Genomic DNA, 18,046 nt, shown 5'->3' with positions numbered 1-18,046 from the left:
GCCGGGCCTGGCCGGGGAGGAGGAGGAGGAGGAGGAGGAGGAGGAGGCCGCAGGGCAGCGGCTGTCGGCAGACAGGGCGGGCTGCCGCCGGGAGGGAGCCCAGTCGTCTCCCGGGGCCGGGTGTCGCCGCGTCTGCCCGGTCCGAAGGCCCTGAGCAAGTCGGGGCTGCCCCGCGGCGGGCGCAGGCCCAGGGCGGAGCTGCAGCATGGCGGTGCTGTTGGCGTGACAGCCCCGGTCCGAGGAGACCGCCGGCCTGTATGGCGTGGAGCAGCAGCCTCGCTGAGGAAAGGGCCAGCCCCTAGGGCCCGGAATAGCCCAGATCCTCTACCCCGTCCTCGAGGCCATACGTTTCTTTTTCGCCGGCTGCCGGCACCAGAAGTAGCAGCCCCCGCAGGCCCTCAAGTACTGACGCCTGACGTGTCGGCCGGTGAGATGCTTGGGGCCCTAGCTCAAGGCAGAGGTGGATTTTGTAAACAAAATGAGGGGGCTGTCAGTCTTACAGGTAGGAGCTGCTCTTACATGTATGCTCTGAACACACATAATCACGGTGAATACACCAAGCGCGCTGGCCTGTTCGCTGTTTGGTTGTACTTGTGAGACTTGTTGCAGGAAAGGATTCACAGCACTTTCCATCTTGAAGGAAGGCGCCCCCTCACACGTGAGGAACCTGCCTCCTTTCTGCGTTTGACCCCAGCGACTTCGAGCAGCTCCTTACCTACTCGCTATCTTTTAGGAGTCTTTCAGGCTGTGCGTTGCATCGCATAGGGAGCGTGGCTTGAGGATTTTTACATCTAGCAGACATTGTCTGAGGAATAAAAGTTGCAAATCTGAACAGAGGAAAAACTTACGTATCCCAGCACAGGGCAGTAGTCTGCAATAACTGCCCTGCTTGGCTGAATGCCTTGAAAAATAACCTGAACTGAATGATTACATGGAAACAATAAGCCATATCTCAGCTATAATAAACTAGAACAGCGCAGCTCTGTGAAAGAGGACTGGCATTCCATACGCATGCAACAGGGAACAAGTGCAGCAATCCAAAAGCAAAATAAGTGTGCAGAGGAGAAATGAGACAGAGCATGACAAAGTAGATATTGACCTAAATCTTCTCTCACAAGTGCTCTGTATCCTTCCCAACAATATAATAAGCTAGCTTATTGGAAGACAGCCCTGTGCTCTGTATAGCTTCTTCCTATTAGTTACTTACAGTAGTGCTGATTTTAGACAAGTGTTTGCTCTAAGGTTGAGCTTGGTTTCGGCATACTCACTGGAAATCAGGACAGATGTGGGTGCGTTATGACTGTCCCTGACAGTAAGACAGTTTCTCAAGGCAATTTTCTCTTCCTGTGACTTCCATCATAGTAATTGAGATCCATCAAGTGTTACTTCCGCAGGTATTTCCTCTGAGATGCTCATGTTCCTTCATTAGCTCTTTCCTGCATTAACTTTTTAGCCTACAAACATAATGCATTCCTCCCCCCTTTCCCAGAATAAGTCCTTACAGGAGCAGATGGTATTCATGAAGTTAGGCCTCCAGCTTAGCTGACCAGCCTCCATTAGGTTTTGTCTATAGTTAATGAAGAGGCTCCTTCAGACTTCGAGTGAAAGTATATCTGAGGTAGGGGTTTAGCTCTCTAATTTTCATCTGCTGGGGTCACTCTTGCTTCATTGAATGTAAGAACTTGGAGATAAGCAGATGAACTCAGATAGCTAAGACTGGTGCCTAAAGTTGGAGGTAAAAAGACTTTCTTAGAGACCAGACACTTGCTTCCCTCGTCTTTCTTCAATACAATAAAATGAAGGGATTGTGTGGACTGAGAGGTAGTGGAGTCTCCTTCCCTGGAGATATTCAAAACCCGTCTGGATGTGATCCTGGGCAATATGCTCTAGAGGTCCCTGCTGGAGCAGGGAGGTTGGACTAGATGATCTCTAGAGGTCCCTTCCAACCTAAACGATTCTGTGATTCTGTGACTGAAATCCCTGTGCATCAGTGAGTGCTCCCAGCTTGCCTTGCTGCAGAAGCAGCAGGGTCACTTTGCCAGCAGGTTTTCTGCAGGAGGTTGTTAGCTTTTTCAGGTGTTTTTTCAGAACTCGTGACAAGTGAACCTTTTTGGTTTTTTTTCTGAGAGTTTTACCATTTCCAGCCCCTAGCCCAGTTCTGTCCATTGTTCTGCTATTGCACAGAAACCTGAGCTGAACCCGTGGGCCCCTGTGACATGACCCTTGGTCTAGCGGTGTGGGAAGGCCTCTCACCAGCAGGCTTTGTGCTCCCGTGGTGCTAATGCTAGCTCAGGCAGCTGCGAGCTGCCCTAGGCGGCTCTGAGGGACATCCCCCTTTGAATCTTGCTGTGGTGGATTAAGATGTGAACTATTCCCAGGTATCCACCCTGCTTCTCTGCTGGAGGTTGCTGCTCCTTCCTGCAACGGAGTCAGCAGAGTGAAAGCAGACGTACGTTAGCTGCTCCATCTGGTAGTCAATCGAAATTTAATGTGAAAAAGAGTCTGCGCAACTATGCCAAAGTGGAAATGAGACCGTGGTGTGGGCATGTTAGCAACTCCAGCAGGTATGTACCGCGAAACAACTCAGGACGGTGGTGTCTTAAAACACTGACGCCGTTGCTTAGTGGACATGGATCAGAGCCCTGGTATATGCTGGGTCAAACCACTCTTCTAGCTGCCTCTTGGGCCCTATGTTTTGCCCTAATCTGAAACTGGTCGGTTGGAAGTACAGGGCTGGCTTGTGGTCTTTAAAGCTTTAAGTGAACTAGGGAGGAACAAGCTGTCTTGGCTAGCAGCTAATATAGCTTCTTAAACGATCATTCGTATTGTCTGTGATATAACAAAGATCCCATAGAATAATACATGTTTTCCTTAACTTGATGCCAAACATCTTGCAAGGCTGCAGCCAATATTAAAAATCTAAAGTGAATGACATAGTTGAACAGCCATAGGAAAATGTGTACAAGTCCTGCAATAAAGCCTTGTGGCTATTTTATTTTATTCTACAAATAAAGACAACTGTCCATCATTAAATGGAAAAAAAATAATAATTTGAGTGGTATATAGCATGAAACAGTAGTTCCCTCCACAAAAACATTTCTAGTTCATTAGTTTATTACAAAATATCCACTCACAAAAAAGCACAAGCACAATCTTTATACTTGTGAAATGAGTTGATATTTCATATACAAAATAATTTCCACATAATTCCATATAATTTTATTTTATATAGAAATAGGTCATTATTACAACAGCTGTACAATACACTACTTTGTATTTAATAATTACATAAAATCTTTCTTAGAAACATATCAACAGAAAACATACAAAAAAAGCGAAAAGTGCATTTCTTTCCCCCCCCCCCCCCCAAAGGAAAATTCAATCCTAAATGTTATGATGAAAGAGATACGTAATAGTCTGCAGCATCCCGAGTCAATGGGCCAAAACACAGTGCATATTTCTCAGAGACTTGTTTTGGGTGAGTTATTCAGTGTGAAGAAGGTTCCATGTTGTATTATTGGAGAGTTGCATGATTGTGCTTATAATTTGAGTTCTCCCTTGCAATCGCAATTCACAGAGAAAACAGTCCAGTGTTTTTTTTGTTTTTAGTCATGATGAACAGGTAGGGTAAGCTGCATAATACTGTTCAGATTCTAAATCGAGGGTTATGAACTGTAGAGTATCTTCACCAGTAACGGCTTTCTTCTCCATTGGATGTGCTAATTTGGCCACAAGAATAAGGAAACAAACTTCTCTTTACAGAAAGTGCCTAGGTTTTGTCCTCTGTGCAGTTGTGCAAAATAATAACAATAATCATAATAAAAATAATCTCTTGTTCTCTCCTCAATAGACCTTTGACGCAGTGCTTTTCATACACAAAAGTAGAACTGAAACAGTGAAGGCCAAGTACCTCATGTGTCTGTGCACAGTCTTTTTGAATTGCCAGGTCACTTTTAGAGTGACGCGCGACGATTGATCTTCCTCTTCTGTGCACCCATCGATGATGGAGTTTGCACAGGATCGTGTTCCTTTTTATTTCGCTCTGACAGTACATACTGTACTCACGAGACAGTGCAAACTGAATCCGACATGCCTTGAATGAGTGCTGTCTGTGGCAGTCTGCACTCTGGGGCCTACTCTTGACATGGAGCTTTGAAACAAATGCTTGTGCAAAAGCCAAAGCAGTAAGTACAGAGTCATTCTCGTCTGCCCCGTGTGCCCATTGGTTAAAGCTAATCGTGCATTGATTGTGCTGGTGGGACTCTTATCGCAGTGGCTGTGATAAATTTGATGATTCTGATAAGCTATTGCTTCTTCTTGATGTTAGTTGCTGCTGCTGCTGCTGCTGCTGCTGCTGTGTCTGATGATACCCCATATTTCCTTGCTGTGGCGAGTAGGATGGCAGGAGCAAAGAATCGGGTTGCTCATTGTGCAAAGAACTTGCTGTTTGCACCTACAGACAAAATAAAATTCATTGTGTGGTTTGATTCTGTCACAGATTAAAGCTCTTCGTCCTCAATGTACAGGGCACTTAAAAATATTGCCAGGTTGCTGGCTGTTATTTCTGAGGCTGTGTGTTTGGCATGGGGTTAGCTTACCTAATACTAGATGGAATGGGCTTAAGTTGCGGCAAAGAATATTACAATTAGGCATTGAGAAAGGTTTTCTAATAGGAATGGGCTGCCTAGGATTTTCAGGTTATCTGTTGCTGGAAAAGCCTGTTTAAGAACAGGCTGGGCAAACACGTCACAAATGACACAGATGATAGAAGTGACACAGAAATGACGAGGTATCCTAGTGTACCTCATGAGGTCCCTTCTTTTTGTGCGTTTACAGCAGTAAACTCTTAGCGTTGAAGTTAATGTGAGTTTTGCAGATGCTTTTATTGGGAATGAAATCTGCCATAGTTATTGAATTAACTCTCAGCTATAATAAGGATTCCCTCACAATAACAGCAGTTTAATCATTTGAGGTTGATGATACTCTTTCAGTGATCCCAGTGGGTTTGTGATCAGGTTTTATAGGTTCAATTCATCTCCTTCTGCGTTAATACAGAGATACCTCTTTCCTCCCTTCCCCCATCAGTGTGTGTTGAGTTAGCCAAAAAAAAAAAGTATTTTTGCATCTTCAGTTCACCTGGTTCTTCCAGGCGATCTGCTCCAATTTATCTTCTTTGCCTTGTGGAGATGAGGAAATATGTTAATTTATTGAAGGGATCCAGATATCTGATCCAGATCTCATTTTATGTCGATGCACTTGTAAACTAAGCAAAATTTATACTGAATAAAGAGTACAGAACACATCCTAAGGCAGCAATTTTCTGAGTCTAGAAATACACTTCAAATGCATCCAGGATAATCTGATTATGTTCCCAATGTACAGGATTAGTAATTTCCTTTGAAATAGTCTGACTGTTCTCACTGCTCCCTTGCTGTATTGCTACATGACACAGTATCAGTGTCTTGCACATTTCCTATCTTTGAAATAGCCATCTCTGGCAGGATCAGGCTCCCACTGAAACTCGTGGCAAAGCTTCCACTGGCTTGCAAGGGCGTGAGCAGACCCCATTGGCGCAGCCCATTTGCCCTGTTACTCTGCGCGTGGGCTTTGTACGTTGTCCTCCTCGACCTACCCTACCTGCAGGTAGTGTTGCTGCTGATGCTGTTGGTGCTGGAGTTGCATAGGTGGCAGAGAGGATGGCTGGGAAGGAGGGGTAGTGGAGAACCCTTGGTTTAACACTGCTTGTCCCATCAGAACGATTGGAGAGCTGCTGCTGGAAGTCTGCACCTCCAGACTTTGAAACATTTGTTGGTTTTGAGAATATCTAAGAAAGAAAGAAAGAGGTAAAGCAATCAAGGATAAACTGTAGGAAGCAAAGGTCTTGTCTGAGGATACAGGGGTGGACATCCCTGTTCTTAATAAATCATTCTTAATATAAGGATTCCAATGCATAGGCCTGTTAACCTGAAAGACCGCATCAGCTTTGGCAGCTGTTCTGCTTAACGCTGTGCATGAATATTGGTGGTACGGGACATGGAGGACAGAATATGTCTCACCTCAATGTCTCGACCTCTTTTTAGGTTTACTGAAGATCCTGGTTCAGGCATATCTTCTCTCCAGCCACTGCGTTCACATGACAGGCTCATTAAAGCAAATGGCCTTTGATTTTATATTAATATGCTGAGCTCTGAACTGCAATAGCGGAGAAGTAAATACACCTCCTTTTCTGCTGCCTGCACTCCCATACCACTGCCGCTGGGGGTAGTAATCTCTTGCAGAAAGATGGGTAGGGTTGATTACTTTTTAAGCTGCTCCTGTACAAATGGCCAAGTCTAGTCAGCAATTCCTATAGCTGTCAGCCACATTATAGGAACAGAAGAAACATAGATTCTGCCCTCTAGAATAAGGGATGGGCCAGAAACAAAATACTCAGTTCCTCTCGCCGGTCTGCTTTTGCGCAGCAAAACTTAAATACTTGTTGTTTTATGGGAGGCTTTGGGCAAAACCACAATGGAGCTGTTGCCAGCCCAGCCTAATTCTGTTTATCCTGTAATGGTTGATGAGATCATAGTGTGGTGCGTTTTTGCTAGACAGCTGCTCAAAATTAGGGCTCAGACAAAAATGCTAAAATTTAGGTACTTATATAGGATATGAGCTCCTAAAAGGGTCCTGTGAGTCAGGCAGAATACATGGATTGGGAGATGTATATTTGAAAATCAGATCTCTTTTATTTAGATGCTTAAAAGCAGATCTAAAACGCTGTATTTATATTCAAAGTAGAAAATTTTGACTGAAAATAATATTGGAATAGCAATCGTGTTGCTTAAAAAAATACTGACTACCTACATTCCTGAGGCTTCAGTTTGAAAGTAATGGTATAGAGCTAGTTGCCACATTACAGTGACAGCTCCCAATTATGTACAAGGAACCCTCCCCAGCCCCCGCCAAAAAAAAAGCATTTTCTGCCTGTTGTTTCCTGCTTCCTTCCTCCAAGTTTTGAGGAGAGAAACACCTACGGGGGTTCATTTAGCAGCTTCTTCAGAGAGTGCTCAGGGGCAGGGGCCTGTTTGCTCTTTCGGTTTTCCTGCTGCAGATGAGGCATAGCTCCGCGGCAGTTACACTAGCGTCGCACTGGGCAGAGGGGAAGAGCTCGCTTGGCCCTGGTTGTTTCCGTTGGGTCGGTACTGAATTTCTCGCTCACATTTGCCTCGGTGGGTCGGAAATTCCAGCGCCCAAGTGTGCGCTGTGTGAGGGAGAAAAATTGCCCCAGCGTTGGCTCGCTAAAATGCCACCGGCACGTTGTGTTCCTCTCCGTAATCGTTACTGATGGGACCAGACGTGGAAAGGCTCGCTCTGTCACTGGAAGCCAGGTTTCGCACGTTCCCGATATTTATAATTGCTTTATCATCTTATTAATGAAGGCTGTTTCCCCTCAAAAGCGACTCTGGTGTTTCATCTTTGACAAGCCACATACTTAGCCTGGGATCCAGCCATGCTGAGGTCGGAAGGGTGTCTTGCATTACAGGACCCAGGCATCATTGGCTGAATAGGCTGGCTGAGCAACAGTCTTGTGCATGGGAAAAAGAAAAAGCGATATTGCTGTAACAGAAGGACCGCACGCATGACACTTTTCGGAAACCGCGAGGGGATGCTTTGGCAGGCAGGGCACAAGCCAGAGAGGTAGAAATTGAACCTCAGCTCCCAGCAGTGACGGACGCGTGCTGCGCGCCGCCAGACCCGCGGGCGCCTGGGGCAGCGCGGTCCGTTTCCCCACCAATCTGGGTGCCTGGCCGAGATGCCGGGCGCTGGGAATTCAGGAGGGCGACGTTTGCGGCGGGAAAGGCGCGCGCGTGTGAAGCTTCCTGACTATCAGGCGATTAATCCCTCGGTTCTCGGGTCTAGTGCGAGGGGCTACGGAGTTTCGCCAAGGCCCGGCCCCGCTCCGTCCCCCACGCAGGGGACCCGCAGGGCGGCCGGTCGCGGGTGGCGGCGGGGCCCTACCTGAGCTGCTGGTCGTGGCCGCAGGCGGCGGCGGCGGCGGCGGGGCCGGGGGTGCTGCCCCGCGGCAGGGCGCCAGGGGGCGCCGCGGTGGCGAACGGCGGCGGCGCGCTGCGGGGCGGGCGGCCGCCGCCCGGCGCCGGCTCCGCGCTCCTCGCCGCCTTGGGGCCCTGCAAAAATCCCAGCGATGGGAATAAACCTTATTGAAGGGAAAAAAAAATTTATAGTGTTTTTTTTTTTTTTTTTTTGCTCTTTATGATACAGATCCACATTTTATTTTGATAGAGCCATTATCCTGCAGGTATGTAGGAGGTTAAAAGCTACAGCTGAGGGGTCTGCCGGGAATGGTGCGACTGTGTTCGCTGCACACTCCGGTAACAGAAAATAGGAGCTAAGTGTTTTGACAAGGAGGGAGGAGGTGCAGCAGTCGGGTGGAAGATCGGAGGTTGGAAAGCCTGGGAAATCTGCGATACGAGGAAAAAAATACCTGTGCCAAAGTACTCCGAGCTTTTCACAGGTCTCAGTTATTAGTAACTGGAGGTGAACTTTATTTCTCTGTGCGGGAGTCTGCTACACTGACAACTTGGGAGACTCAGACCAATTTCCGTGTAGTCCACCAATGTGCCAGCGCGTTGCTGCAGGTTTAGCTGTGTCGGTGGCCTCTGGTCAAGAACTAATTGGCTTCAGAGAGTGAGCCACCCTTCCGGGCAGGGCTAAAGCTTATTCTGAGAGGTCACACTGCTGACACACGTATTGCTGGCTCACAGTGTGGTCAGTCAGATTTCTTGCACGACCAACTGAAGAAAAATAGGTCATCCACACCTTTTGCATGCTCCCCCTGCTCAGTTTTAAAGCTGAAACAGCTGCTCCAGTCACACTCTTGGCCAGGATCTTATAAAAGGGATTTAAGGTAAAGTAAATGCTGTAGGCAGACCCTTTATATAGTGTCCCTTTATATAGAGAGTTGGGAAGGAAAGGCAAAGACAGTCTTACTTACGGAACTGATATGATTTTACTTGCTTGTTTAATAACAACAACTCAGTGTCCTCTTTCCATATAAATGTTTCTCTGTTCAAAAGAAATGATTACCTGGCTCGCTATCACACTGGCTTCTCTCAGTACTTGCTGGTTCGCTGTTTGTGAAGATGCAATTTGCCCTTGAAGTTGAGGACTGGGAACAAGCTGCTGCTGAGAAATGACCCCTGGCCTCTGCTGTAGCTGTTGTGGCTCTGGCTGTTGAATATTGCTAAAGCTCAGGGACACCGTTGGCTGCTGTAAGAACATCTGGAAAAGAAAGGGGAAGGTTTTATTCACATCTCCCAGCTATCTAGGTACAGATAATGATGGCGACAGAGATAAATCCAAAGATAGGTTTTAAAACAAAGTTATCACAGTTCTGAATTAACTATAAATTTACTGTTAATTGGAAATCACGTATCCTGCTTACATTAACGGTTCTGCTGTCTTTGTTTTCTTTCTTTTTTCTTCTGAAAGCATGCTCATTACTCATGAAATGCATCCTGAAGGTAAAAGTCCTCTCTCCGCAGGGCAGGCACAGCCCTTGTAACAGCGATTCACTGTACAGTCACGGCGTTCTGGGGCATCCTCTCCAGAGAGAACAGTCATTCCCTGTCTTTTCAATCCTTTCATTTCCCCCTTCAGCAACATCAGCCTGCCTTTCAGCCATGGCCTCTTTTGAATTTGTCTCTGAAAATTCAACACCCTATACGCAGCTGGGCTGTTGAATTTTGTTAATTAGGTCACAGGCAGGCTTGAGTTGTCCATGCTGCATAGTCCTTATCATTGAGAAGATACGTAAACAGGCAGTCACTGTCATCTGTGTGATTTCCAGTCAGGTAACTGTCATCTGGTGGTCGTCTATGCATTTGGCTCATGCAGAGGAACTAACAGCCCCTCTGTTAGTATTTCTGCAAACGATACAGTGTTTTGCGTTGCAAAGTGAGACTTTCTTCTTTAAAAGTTAAAAGGCTTTGGATTTTTTTTTTCTTTTTCTATGGACTATTCATTTTTTTATTGCCATATAAAGGCATCTTTTTATAAATTATTTATGCTACAAACTCTCCTTGCAATATATCAAACCTCGTCGGATGTCCTCATGCTGCCAAGGACTCTAGGAAGGTACGCTTCCCCGGTAGCTGAAGGCGTTCTTGGGTGTGACTCTGATCCCCCGGCACTACTACATGTGTGCATCGCCGTTAATTTAAGTGGAGCTACTTATGGTTTTAATGAAATCAGAATCACAATTACTCTCTTCATTATGCATCCATCAGTCTCATGCCCAGCAGTACATCTGAGGTACGCCCAGTAATTAGTACACCTTTCTGCAGCTTATTGCTATATTAACAATTCCCTAAACTATCATGTCCCCTGCAATTTCTTTCGGGAAAAAAACATACCTTTCTCCAAAGACCTGACACAGTTGCTCTTCATTTGCATAAGTATGGGTTGAGCCATCATATTTGTGCTTATTTATCTAGCTTTTAAAACAGAGTTTATATTTAAATATGTTAAATTTTCAATGCCTTTTGTGTGCCAAGTTTTACTCAGAAAAAAGGTACAGACAAAGCTTACGTTAATCATTTGAGAGAGGGGGGCAATTAATGAAAATGTTAATGATCCTACAGCAACGGCTTGTTTCAGGTGCTATAGGCTAACAGCGCCTTGACGATGTCTGATATAAATAAATGGGTCAGGTAACAGAGTTGTGGCTGTTCACAGCAGGTCTGAAACTAGCTCTGAGTGTTTTCTTCTAAAAGCATTGCTCACCGAGTTTGGAGCCATTACATATCAGAAAGACAGATGGTCTCGCAACTTCTGCCAAATAAATAGGTCTTATTATGAATAAATCACAGATAGAAATTATGAAAATTCATTTTCTTGTTTATTTTCTCTCATTACAAACTGAGCTTTGGACATGCTTAGGAAATGAACTTATTTGGTTAGCTCCAACGATGGAATTAGTGACCATTTGTTTGATATAAAATTCAGAACAAGTAAAGCAAGTGGTGCGTTTCAAAAACGGGATGTGGAATGTGAGCCCACTGTTACTGGCACCATCACCACAAATTAAGACCTTTAAAAGCAGTACCTTAAGGGTCTTCCCTGTACGTGGTGCACAGCGCTGAGAGATACTAAGTTCATCCAATGCAAATTCAATACCTATCAATGCAAATGGTAGGCAGGGTGTGAATTTATAGCAAATTACTTACTCTGCAGGGAACTGCCTGTGTTCATGCTTTACTTTGCGATGAAGGCAAAGTAGCTTATCCTTCAAAGAAAGCAGAAAAGCCTACTTTGCAATTATCAGAGTGTGCCACTGGATAGGAATGTGCACAGTTCATGGTTGGCAGCTAACAAACTATAAATTTACAACCCGGTTCTTCACAGTAAACTTTTTTTTTTTTAACGTGTTCATAGCCTGAGAGGCATACCTAGAGACACACTCTGTTGCCTAATAATGGCCAAAGCAACATTATCACCACTGAAACATAAATGCCCTGGAAAAACAAGCTCAGGACAAGAAGCAGTGGTGCCATTTAGCCTGTGTCTCTGCAGACCAGGAAGACTCAAGATGCCTCATCAAAACAGGGCTCAACCCAAGAGAGGATCGGAAGAGTGGAATTTCTACCTGCTAGTTAAGCATAAAAAGTAAGAACATACTTCATTTGTACAACACTTATGACTGTTTCTCCCTAAAATATCTGTTGTGGTAGTCCTGCCTCAATTAATCTGAAACGCTGAAATGCTACAGCTTTAAACAACAACAGAAACCTCACAAGAAACAAACTTTTCCCAGTCTGAGCAAATCAAGTAGATAAATTAGCAGCCCCGTAACTGCACTGTGGATGATGACATGTCTCATGGCTGATTTTCCGTACCACAAGGTCAGTGAAGCATCTTAAAAATATTTTTTAATTGGCCAGCTTGCTAAGATGCTCAGCAAAGCAGCAAGAGAGAGAGAAGGGACACTCTAACACTGCTGCCCCCTCATTCCAGGGTAGATGGTCCCTGCAGCTAACGGACGGATTGTGCTGGCAAGACATCGAGAGAAAAGTGGCTGTTTGACTCTACCCATTCTTTGGATAAGCAGGGTCTCACAACCTTCAGGTTCATCATACAGATATCAAGACTCTGTATAAAAAATGTAAAGATAAAAAGTAGGAGTACTGTCGATCTCAGATTCACTGACTTGCAAGGGAGACGGGTTTGCGAATTATGGGTGGCTACGGATGGTCTCATTTGCAGTTCTTGCAAGCTGGTCAGGCTCAGCCCTTCTGCCTTCCTTTCCATCCACTGTTCATTAGCTAGGCTGCTCAAATCGGCAACAGGCACAGCAGCCTTCAGACTTCTGAGGTTACATTTGCTGCTCCTGTCCCTAATACTTTCATTTGTCAGGAAGAGCAGTAACAGGGATTTAATGGGTTTTTGAACAGTTTTGTTCAAGCCGCACAACCCTCCTGCTGGTTTCGTCTTTCATCACGCAAGGCTCATGGAAATAGTTACTAATGCCGACTACTGCGCTCAGCATCTGTCCAGTTGGGAAAGTATTTCTTGGGAGACTCCTGTACTACAGTTTGAAGGAAATGGAAATCAGGCTCAGTTCTCCACAGAGCTACCTACACCCTTCTGTGTGAAAGGGACGCTAATAAAACAGCTAATGAGGGAAAACTGCAGGAAAGGTCCCCCTTTTCAGAGAGCCTTTGGCACTCCCCCATGCTTCCAGCTATCACGGTCGCGTTCTCCATGTGGAATATTAAAGAGATCAGAAATATACTTGATGGTAATGCTCCTCTCTTTGGTACTACGCTCTGTGGATTTGATAATAGACACAGGCCAACGTCTTCAGACATCTGGCTCCATGAATGATGAAAGCTGTATGGCAAAGCACATGGTTAGATTTCTGATTTAACAGTTTACTCCTGACTGCTTGTGAGTAACCAAAGTGCTGTATACAAAAATATGAGGCTTTGTTTTAAATCACCCTGTTGGTTTGAATAAGATAAACCTAATTCCTCATCCTGCTTTGTCCCTTTAACAGCACAGTAATTTATTTTTTTAATCTAGAGAAAGCTGGAGAAGGAAAAGGTCCTGGTCATAAGTCAGTGTGACCACTCACATCCCATTGCTTTGTCTGATTGTTTGGAAGAGACCGAAAGGCACTCAGACTACAAATACTGGCTCTCCCAATGCAGCTGTGCCCCTCCAGGCAGATATGGCAACCCCTGCTTCTCCAAGCTACCCTCCAGTTCCCCCCAGTTCTGCATCTGTAATGAGCTGCGAAATGGTCAGTGCTAACATCAGACAACTTGTAGTGTTTGGAAAAAATATTCCCCTTGGTCCAACCTCAGTCGTTCTTCATGGGGAAGAAGGCATCACGTGAGTGCTGTAACTCAAGAGCTACAGCAGTCGGAAGGGGACGGCTGGTGCAGAACTACTTGCCACGGGCCTCTCCTTCTCTCTGCTTGAGTGCCCCAGAGCGTAGATGAGAGAATCTGTCCCACAGTCTTTGGGTTATTAAACACTCCACAGTGCGTATGGAAGATTGCTAAGTAAAAGTAAAATCCATTCCCTGCATATTAGAAGGTGCTCTGATCTTCCACTTTTGCCTGAATTATGCAAAAGAAATGGATCAGTGCATATGAATATTGGCGACTTCACCAGGAGAGAGTAATGGTTTTTTTCCCAATTAAAAAGAGAAGAAGTGAGAATATCGTGTCTCTTGATATTCGTAATCATAATAATAGCCTTCAAACATATGACATGATTCTGAACTGAAAGGCCAGTTAATTGCAAAGAGACTTTCCTTTCCCTTTAATCAAAGTCAGTGCAGAACCAATAGAAGAAATACACTGATAATAAACCTACCTAAATGTTTGTATGGTACCAGGAACAGAGAGTCCCGATTTTGAGACCCGTCATTGTTGTCGTATTATTAGCACCGCATATGCAGCGACTTAGGTGGCAAAGTTTCTAATTTGGCTTCACGGACTCCTTAATTGCCTAAGCCTACAATCCCAAATTGTTTTAATATGTGAGCTGCATTTCACAGATGCTGATTATAGGTGAGCTTCTATTTCTGTGGAAGTCAGGAGCAAAATCCCCACTAACTTCAGCAAGTCCCAGGTTTTTATACTGTGCTTAAAATGTTCTTTGGGACATTCATTTCTGTGATAGAGTTTGCTTGTAAAAAATCTTGCTAGTACAATATTCACAGTGGGTCCCCAAAGCAGCATTTCTAGCAAGGGTCATTTAACTTGATACTCCTAGTTAAATTACAGGAACATAGCGGTAATAACTGTGGTTTTAGAAAACTTCCATAAAACTGGGTGATTTCTCCATTTGTCATTAAGTGAAACTTGAGATGTACCAAATTGAATTTGATATTATTTATGAAGTGCATCAGGCATAAACAGCAGTACGAAGCAGATACTGTACTTCGTGAATTCCAGCTCTGTGTAGGAAGTGTATCAAAAACACAGGAATAGCAGGTTCAGTTAGCTTGACCCTAATGGCTTAAGTTGGTCCAGGGAAGGACAAACTCAGACAGAAGTGTTGGCCTTCCTGGTCTACACAAATCAACAACAGCAGAGTTTTTGATTTTGTTAGTCTGTTTGTTTTAATATGACAAGGAAAGTCGTCTCTTGTGGTCTATATCCAAGCTGGGGCTGGGTCAGGAAGCAGGGAACGAACGGAAGAGATGAACCCTTGGGGAGGGTGAGCAGGAGAAGCACAGGGCTACTGGCCAAGGAGGAGCTGGACAGATGTGACAGTGAGGACTAGTAATTCGGGTTTGAAGCAAGCACTGAATGGAAGCTAATGAACTAGAGAAACATGATCATTGCTGAGTCTGAGCTTAAACACTTCGCTATTACAGCTGCTCAGTCTGAAGACTCAGTAGATGAAGTACTACTGTGAACAAACTAATTTCTTTGCACCATGGTTGAGATATTTCTTCCTCTTCTTCTTCCAGAGACCTCAATCTTTCTCAGTGTAGGTTTCTCAAGAGGCTCTCAGAAGGCAATATCCTCATTCAGAGGAGTTAGTTTTCTCATGTCTGGATTTCCTGGACTCTGCATCTAAATTGAAGTTGCCAACCCTATTGAATGCCAGGCGAGAAGATGCTTCACTGCACCCCTTCCACCACCACCTCACCTGTACACTGGAGTCCTGGACCAAGCAGAGCTGCTCCTGTATTTTCTGCAGTTCCTCTTGCTGCCACCGAATGTTGGCCTGCAGGATCCGAGTTCTTTGTTCGAGCTGGTCCTTGATGGTCTGGAACATACTAAACTGTGCCGAGAACTTAACCAAAAAAAAAGAAAAAAAATGAACCATTATGATATGGACAGACCTCAATACTACTATAACTTCTGTAAGAAGTTATTGGTCTTTTGATTATAAAACACAATCAAATGAATAAAATGTGTGCTTATAATATACTAACATCTAGGCAGAGATAAATCTTTTCCATTTTTAATTTTACACACGTATGTTAAATTGCCTCAGTTATAGTGATCTGCTCACAACTGACCCTGTTCTGTTAGTGAATCATCAGAGCGACTATTTTTGAGAGTCCGCAACTTTAAACTATCATCAAGAGCATATTAATTAGATGACAAAGGAGCGCATTACTACTTGCCTATAGCTTGGAGCCCTTAGCACGGCATAACCATATATTTCAAAAAGTTCTACTAACAGTTCCCTTTTCCCACAGAGAAATAGCAGTTCTGCAATGATTTGTTCTGCTGATTACTTATTATATCATCCTACAATGGTTCACCACAGTAAATATTTTCTAGATTTTTACAGCTGAACAGTAGTCAGACTACAAGAAATACTCATTACTTTATTTTTATACATGACATAAAACGAATGGTGAAGCTCAGTAGGAAAAAGGCTATTCTAAATAATTATATAAAACGGAGATCGCTAATGAGGGTCAAGAAGAAAGTGAAACAGCCAATAGCAGCAATACCTAGCATAAAATAGAATCATTCAATAAGCACCTGGGGGGACTAACACGGTCATAAATTTCTAGTTTTATTTGGTGTTTCAGGGTATGATTTAAAGTCTATCAAAGTTAATTATTACTTTAACTGGCTTTGGAGTAGCTGCTTTGCATGAGTTCCCACTCTAAAAGTAAAAAAAAACCCACTTTGGGAAAAATCCTACAGCGTAGCACTTTGAAAAATCAGCAAGCTTTTCCATAATCGGGCCATCCCACATCTCTCTGAAAACGTGCAGCGCTCTGAGCATCCAGGTGAAAAATAAAAAATCTTGCGATGACTTGAAAACGGTGCGTTGTTCCTGTGGCTTTTTTTGGGGCCCTGTGCTGGCGGGCAAAAACGATGCAAGTTGCTGGAGCCTTCCTGCTTGGTGGAGCCGCGCTCGCTTACACCGTTTCTGGCTTTCACTTTTTTTTGAACAGGAAAACAAAAACGGTGGCAAGGAGGGAATTAAGGAGTGCTCTGGTGCTAGCAACATTGTACAGTTTAATGAATTTCCGGGCACTTGGAGAAATCTAGATGTGACAGGTCAGATTTGTCTCAGCTAACTGCTTTGCTGTAAAACAGCCAAACGGCTGAAAGTCCCGTCACATTCCCTCCAGCAAGCAGCTGAAGTCTCCATGTAAATGTCCCTCAGGAGAGAAAGGAAGACAACTTTAGAGCGCTGGGTCTTTTTTGTTTTTGTTTTTTTTTAATATTTACGGAGGTGGAGGGCGGCTTTCCAGCGACGTCCAAGAGGTCGCTGCTCAGAGCAGTTGTCTGCGGTTTCCTCCTTCGGCAAGGCCGAGGGGTGGTCTAGCTGCCAGCCCGGTTCGCAGCCGGAGGATGGCTCAGGCGGCACGTTCGCTCGCTAGGGGAGGCCCGGGGAGCCCTCGCCGATGCCGAAGGCGAAGCCTGCGAAGGCTGGCAGCTCCCGTGAGCCGCCCCAGGGCTTAACCGGGGCGCTTTGCCTCGGGCGCTGCTGTCCCGCTGCTTTTGCCTTTAAACGACAGCGCCGTCATTGGCAACCTCCCGGGAGCCTCTCCCGGAGCAGAAAAATGGTGTCGAAACTCCCGAAGGGACGTCTGTGTTATTTCTAATTGGTGGTAAAGGGGAGAAGTGGGAGCTAGTGCTGGCTCTTCTCGTGCTCCGTGTATAAAGTATTAACTTGGCTAACGGGCGAGTGGAAAGCTCCGATGCTTGGGAAGGAAGATAAATGACTCCAAGGGGAAGTCAAGCCTGGCTCAGAGTTTCGGCAGACTCCTGGGCACCCTGCTTTTCCGGGTGGAATTGCGCCACGGAGCAAGGGCTTGATCAGCTTAGACACGGCTAATTCCTGCTTTAACGTGGGTCTATACAGAAGGGTTTTTTTTTTTTTTTTTTTTAAAGCCAAATCTTGGAACCTAATTCTCTCTATATTAATTCTGTTCCTGAGGACTTCTCTTATCTCTTTAAAAAAGGGTCTTTATCAGAAAGGAAGGAAAACCAGTTTTAGGCAAAAGTTTCGTTTTAAACTACCTGGCTTGCCAAGGGTAAATTTATCATTGAAACAGTCCAGGTGTGTGAACTCCTTTAAGATGCTTTGGGAAAGGAACCTGATTTTCTTCAAATAAGAAATATAAAGAAGTTTAGGAGAAATATTTTTATAATCATTTCATACTTTAATAAGAAACAATCTTGATGTGCAAGCACTAGTTTTAGATTTGAATTTGCTTTGCAAAGCTGCAACAAAAAATATTGCCATTGACTTTAAATTATTATTCCATATTATTTTTTTCAGCACATTCTCAGATTTAACATACGTTTCTAGTATTTTCTTTTTATTTTCTTTTCATGTGCTTTTTGTATTAACAACCTAACAACAGTAGTTAGCTGGCCTGCTAGAATGAAAGCCATTGAGGAAGAAGACAAGAAACTTTCTCCTTTTCTTTCTTTTTTTTTCTTTTTCCCTTTCCCACTTTGAAAACAAAATTAGGTGGTAACTCTAACAATGACCTGTCTGACAAAACGCTTCCATTGTTTTCCCCCCATACAGTGAGATGCTA

General features: G+C 44.5%; 1 protein-coding gene and 1 long non-coding RNA gene across 5 annotated transcripts in view; one reads left to right on the top strand and one right to left on the bottom strand.

Moving 5' to 3' along the window:
- The first annotated feature begins 13 nt into the window (after window positions 1-13).
- Window positions 14-4,496, top strand: LOC138064027 (uncharacterized). Its single transcript, XR_011137240.1, has 3 exons — window positions 14-502; window positions 2,379-2,564; window positions 3,851-4,496. It is a non-coding gene; the product is annotated as an uncharacterized lncRNA (long non-coding RNA).
- Window positions 2,970-18,046, bottom strand: part of NPAS2 (neuronal PAS domain protein 2) — a 108,023-nt gene continuing 92,946 nt past the window's right edge. For 3 of the 4 annotated variants that reach the window (XM_068924558.1, XM_068924569.1, XM_068924548.1), the window contains 6 exons: window positions 15,172-15,318; window positions 9,088-9,282; window positions 8,002-8,168; window positions 7,475-7,567; window positions 5,638-5,824; window positions 2,970-4,453 (listed from right to left, as the gene is read on the bottom strand). In XM_068924558.1, the coding sequence (XP_068780659.1) occupies window positions 4,265-4,453; window positions 5,638-5,824; window positions 7,475-7,567; window positions 8,002-8,168; window positions 9,088-9,282; window positions 15,172-15,318 (978 nt within the window). In that variant the 3' untranslated portion in view covers window positions 2,970-4,264. The remainder of the gene's footprint in view (window positions 4,454-5,637; window positions 5,825-7,474; window positions 7,568-8,001; window positions 8,169-9,087; window positions 9,283-15,171; window positions 15,319-18,046) is intronic. The other variant, XM_068924577.1, reaches the window with a different exon arrangement.

This window comes from Struthio camelus, chromosome 1 (assembly GCF_040807025.1).
Source record: "Struthio camelus isolate bStrCam1 chromosome 1, bStrCam1.hap1, whole genome shotgun sequence".
NCBI lineage: Eukaryota > Metazoa > Chordata > Aves > Struthioniformes > Struthionidae > Struthio > Struthio camelus.
This window is presented reverse-complemented; position numbering and strand designations above follow the sequence as displayed.